At 34.3% G+C, this 6,000-nt stretch overlaps 1 protein-coding gene across 7 annotated transcripts in view; it reads right to left on the bottom strand.

Moving 5' to 3' along the window:
- Positions 1-5,093: 5,093 nt before the first annotated feature.
- LOC110446520 (guanine nucleotide exchange factor DBS-like) overlaps positions 5,094-6,000 on the bottom strand; it is a 124,980-nt gene continuing 124,073 nt past the window's right edge. For 6 of the 7 annotated variants that reach the window (XM_021491712.1, XM_021491706.1, XM_021491707.1 and 3 more), the window contains one exon: positions 5,094-5,727. In XM_021491712.1, the coding sequence (XP_021347387.1) occupies positions 5,639-5,727 (89 nt within the window). In that variant the 3' untranslated portion in view covers positions 5,094-5,638. The remainder of the gene's footprint in view (positions 5,728-6,000) is intronic. The other variant, XM_021491708.1, reaches the window with a different exon arrangement.

Raw genomic sequence — 6,000 nt, 5'->3', positions numbered from 1 at the left:
TTTTAAAAAAAAGTTTAGTTTCTGTAAATACCTGGATTTTTAATTGATATTAAAAAATGATTTTTCTTTTAAGCAGTCACTAATAGCTGAATTTTATGTAGCCTTGGGCTTGATATAATGACTACAGTACCAAACGTATGATGGAGTATACATTTACAGCAAATACGGTATCAAATGTAGGACTGGTTGTACATGTACAACAACTACCATATTTATCCTACTACAGACGACAATGCTAGCTTTGCAGAATTAAGCAGCTTATTATTGATAATAAATCTCATGAAAGTATAAAATTATTAAAAGTATATAAGAAAGCAGCATATAAAATCTGTTCATGATCACAGAGCTATCGGGAATGTAGCAGACTGGAGGTGGATATGGAGTTAATGCCTAGAGGGTCATTAACCCTTTCACCCCTATATAACTTAAGTAAACTCCACCATGCTTTTATCTGGATGAGTCCATTATGGTCCACAGTGGTGAAAGGGTTACGACAATGTCTATCAACTTAAAACAAATAATGATGTCGTGAACACACTTTTGACAGTCAAATGATCAAATTCACACTGGACCAGTGTAAATTGGAACAGTTTAAGGTTAAAATCACCCGAAAGTCCGGCGTGGTAATCACAACTATGATCAAAGGAACATGGTACCATTATATCCAATAGGACACTAGCTAGCCATCACATTTTGAAAAAGCAACAGTTTTCATTAATAAATTCAAATATCAATTTACCTGTGTTTTTTAATGTAAAGAATTAATGCACAAGAATCATTTTGCATTTTCTTTTTTTAAATTCTACAAGTAGTACTACAAAAGAAAAGCAAAATTATTTATATCTTGAATTTTCTGTCAATACTTAGCACTTTCTGTCTGCCCAAGTTAACTTTTCCCCAGATATTGAGACCAGGAGATAGAGTTATGTAGAATAGTTGCAGTTATGTTACACAATCTCAAAATCTTGGAGACATGTCACCACGAATGTAGATATATCCAGCAAAGCAGGGGACATAACTCTTTGTCAAAATGAGAAAGAACAACTATATTTCCAATATGGTGACAATGCAATTCCATTTAAATGAAATTAATTAATCAATAAGAAAAGCACTTATCAAATAATATAAAGCAATACTCCTTAATTAAATCAGGAGTACAAGTATGAATAAGGCATATCATATTTACTTATTTTAATAAAAATCCATGAATGGGCAATGGTCAACCAATGATAATACATGTAACATCATGTATTAGAAATGGAAACAATAAAAAATTGGCATGCTTCACAAATTCAAAGATGTATACTAAAATGACAAATTTTGCATTCAATGCAATTAAAAGTGTTGCGTCAAAAGAAAATTGGCATTACACAACGTTAATTTGGTTTTGATCTAATTTCTGTGTAACGAATTGTATACTACAATTTATTTCTGTCATAAGACTTATTATTGATAAATATCATAACTTTTTCAAACGAATTGTAAATATATTCAATTTGAGATACATAATGGCTTTTTGTATCTGAATGGTATAATCAGGCCGCATTTGTTTATCGCGGTCCAAACTGTTGAACCAGAGTTGTTCGTTAATTAAATAAGGTGGACATAGTTATCTGATGCTACTTTCAGGCGAGCCTTGACAAAGCCTTGCAATGCCTGCATAAACATTTGCAGGTCCGCCAGGATTTATACCCGAAAATGTTACAAACCGGTCGAACTCAGATATGCGAAAGGGGCTTTAGTAATGTTTTTATAAAGTTATCTCCCCTTTAACTACAAGCATGACGAATCATCCTCTCTCATGATTACCTATGTAATTGCATAAATAGAATAAACATTGAAAAAACAATTGTATGCATAAGTAATTTGCATTTTTACACGATCTTTCTTAAGGCCACATAAAATATTTCACTTTAAAAAAATCCTCTGTTACTGTTTTGGTTTTTATTTCATTCTCATTTGAGAATGTTTGTTATGTTATCATTTTTGATACATTTTCATCTGTAAGAGATTTCAGAATAAGATTTCTCTTTAACTTATTTTTGGCTTTTCAAAATGTAGGAATATTTTTAAAAATATTTTAGATTGAAACACCTGCATATAATGCTGTTCATGTTTTTAAATATTTTTTATAATGAGATTGTTTCTAATAAAAATCATTTATCAATCTTATAAATTTATTTCAGAGACAGTTAATGAGAATAAATATTAAATAATTTTATGTTTGTTTGTAATAAAGTCACATTTTCATTCCAGAAATAATTTTGAGATAGCATCTTCTTAGTTGCAAATTTAAGTATTTGTTAATAAAACCTACAGGCATATTTTGCCAAAAAAAAACAAAAACAAAAAAACCAACATGAACACATGAAAATACAGTGATATACAATGATTCTGATGTGCATCAAAGCGTCTTAACTGAATGTACCAGTTTCATTATTTTTTTTTATAATCAATTTCAGGAAGTTTACATGATGATTTGCTAAAATATAATGGTTATAATATCATGTCGTTATAACACACTGTATGGCAAGTATTCTACACAAATATCACATTGAAACGTTTTATCACAAGGACAGACAGGAAAAACAGTTAACACGCCTGCCGTGGTCCCATCGTATTATTAATCACTCAAGACGCTGTACTCTGTCAAACTTTTACTGTACTCAGTTAACTCATTCCCCCTGAAGACACATTTGAACTCTTCCAATTCAAAGGTTGGAATAGTTCATTATGAATTTCAGGGGTGAATGAGTTAAAAGTTGAACCGTACTCAATGACATAAGAACATTGACATCAGTGTTACTCAATCACACTCGATCGTACTCAATTAAATTAAACTCAATGACATTTAACGGTATAGTTAATGACATTATACCGTACTAATTTTTAAGTAGGACTATATTCTCAATGGCGTTGACCTGGACTCAATGACATTAAACATTAATGTCATTGGTTTTACTCAATCACACACGTCTGTACTCAATTAAGACAAGTCAGTACTCAGTGACATCAGACCAACATACATGGACTGTACTCGATCACAGTTAAGCGCACTCAATTGAGTTAGACTCACTAACTGAATGGCGCTGGACCAACACACTTAAATACTCAATCACAATGGCTTGTACTAATGCGCTGTACTCAAATTCATCCCAGCAGTACACATATGACTATTGAACCATATCAGTACAGCTATACTTCGAGTATTTGTGGCCAGCTGTTAGACTGTAGAACTACAATTAACACACTATTCTATACTCAAATTTCCTGTTGGACTGTACATATATGGTCACCTTGTCCCCACATCAACAATAATTTCCTTCAGACCTTACTTGTCAATCAGAAACTCTAAAATCAAGTACTGTATAATTGATTAAGGTGGAACAGATGTTTTAAATCAAATTTTGCATATACACTTGTCAGATCTATAACATCGATTGTGTACACATAACTGTGATCAGTTCAGATATCCATATGCCGTCTGAAGAGATATCCTGAGGTCTCTGGAACTGATATCCTGGGATATCCAGTAAAAATATCCTGGGACATCTAACAGGTATGTCTGATTATCTCTGGAAGAAAAACCTTGAGGTATCATGAAAAGATATCCTGATGGTTTTCTGTATGGATATCCTGGGATATCTGTTAGGAATAGTCCAAGCTCTCTAGTACAGATATCTCGAGATATCCTGTATAGATATCCTGGGGTCTCTTCCTGGAACTTTAACAAAGTTTTAGCACATACACGGACATATGCACACAAAAATTGTCCTATGGACCCCATTTGTTTTAACATTGAACATTATCACATGAAGTTTGGGTCTTTGTAAGAGACAGAGAAATATGAGTTTACTACATCGATATCAGATCAAATGACAATGGAAATAGAAACCTACGAATGATGTTAGACAAATTGCCTACATATTTAACCCTTTCACCCCTATGTAACTTTAGTAGACTCTACCATGTATTGATCTGGATGAGTCCATTATGGTCTACAGTGGTGAAAGGGTTTACACTTTTCCAGCAAGATCGTGGAATAGTAGTTTCCTTTAAAATAATCCAGTATTATTTCAGTGTATTTCACAGATCTTGCTTGATCTTTGCGGAACACACAGAGACTCCATTCCTCTGTGACGGATAGTACATTCGTGTTGCTGACTCAACCACGAAATAGAACACCACATTGTTAGTAAGTCCTGATCCAAAACTGATCAAGAATCCATCACAAGAATTCTTTCAGAAACTCAAGAGCAAGATTTTGTTGAAAATTGATGTCACAGAAATGTTTGTCATCAACATTCCAAATAGCATATAAATTAATTCTTTCAAATCCAATGTTGTATGACTTAAATATAGACATCAGATATAAAATGTCCACCTGGGACCTATGTAAATGTTCATAAGGGTCCTTCATACATATTGCTATTGGACCTTTCTAGATGTTGCTAGGGGACCTTAATCCAAACATGTTCCTATGGGACATCCTTAAATATGTTGCTATGGGATATCTGTATATGTTGCTATGGGACCTCCACACATGTCGCTAGGGAACCTCCATACATGTTGTCAGAGGACCTCCTCACATGGTGCTCAGAAACATCCTTAAATGCGTTGCTACGGGATATCCATTCGCATTACTTTGAAACCTCCATACATGTTGCTATGGGACCTCCATACATGTTGCTATGGGACATCCTTAAATGTGTTGCTATGGAATATCTGTATATGTTGCTTTGAGACCTCCACACATGTTGCTATGGGAACTCCACACGTTGCTAGGGGACCTCAGCGCATGTTGCTAAGAAACATTCTTAAATGTGTTGCTATGGGATATCCGTACACATTGTTTTGAGACCTCCATGCACGTTGCTATGGGACCTCGATACATGTTGCTATGGGACCTCCATACATGTTGCTATGGGACCTCCATTCATGTTGCTATGGGATATCTGTACATGTTGCTAAGAAACATCCTTAAATGCGTTGCTATGGGATATCCGTACACATTGCTTTGAGACCTCCATGCACGTTGCTATGGGACCTCCATACATGTTGCTATGGGAGAAGAGTTCAAATGTGTCTGCAGACAGGTAGAAAGATTTCCCATGTTCATCGCTCTATAATTACAGAACTACCACACACTGCACAGTAAAATGTATTTAGGGGACTCTTGACCACTCCTATCTAGCATGTGTATATATGGAGTGAAAACACGAAAATCTATCTCCTCAGCAATCCATTTTGTAAATTACATAGAACTTCTGTCAAACAGTATATTTCTTGAGCTGTCTAGGACTCAACTAGCACTTTTAATACGTCCATCCTTGAATTAAATGTTTGAGGTCACCGAGGTCATGCTGTATTTCACACAAGTGACAAGGATAACTTTTCTTTCAGCTTTTGATTAAATGAGAATTCACAAATTATGAACACACTTTGACAAATCTCTGTCAACCTATGCTGGTGGCACGTTGACCTTGACCTCAGGGTGAGTTTCCTTTGCTTACAAGTTCTAAACAACATCAACATTAATGACTAGTAGAACACTCCTAAGACAATTCCTATCCTTCAAACTGAGAATACTTCTGTCATCAAAGGGACACAACTCCTGTCAATGGGAGGCAACTCTTTGTCAAATTGAAGTTTCGTTCACAGGGCTGTTGGAACTGTAAGCACTCGCCAAGCTTGACTTACTTGTCATGTGATCCTGACTACTAGAATCTGAAAAAGGAAAAGATATTTACTGAATATGAGGCAGTTAACATAATTCTTATATCAGCCTTTTCAGGAGAAAAAATACCAACTAAAAAGTGAATCTTCATCAGCTTAAAAAAATTACCACTAATAAATTCACTTAATTTATCATACAACATGTACACTTTTCTGATTTAAATTATCATACAACATGTACACTTTTCTGGTTTAAATTATTATACAACATGCACACTTTTCTGATTTAAATTATCATACAACATGTACACTTTTCTGATTTAA

This window comes from Mizuhopecten yessoensis, unplaced genomic scaffold (genome assembly GCF_002113885.1).
Source record: "Mizuhopecten yessoensis strain PY_sf001 unplaced genomic scaffold, ASM211388v2 scaffold2751, whole genome shotgun sequence".
NCBI lineage: Eukaryota > Metazoa > Mollusca > Bivalvia > Pectinida > Pectinidae > Mizuhopecten > Mizuhopecten yessoensis.
This window is presented reverse-complemented; position numbering and strand designations above follow the sequence as displayed.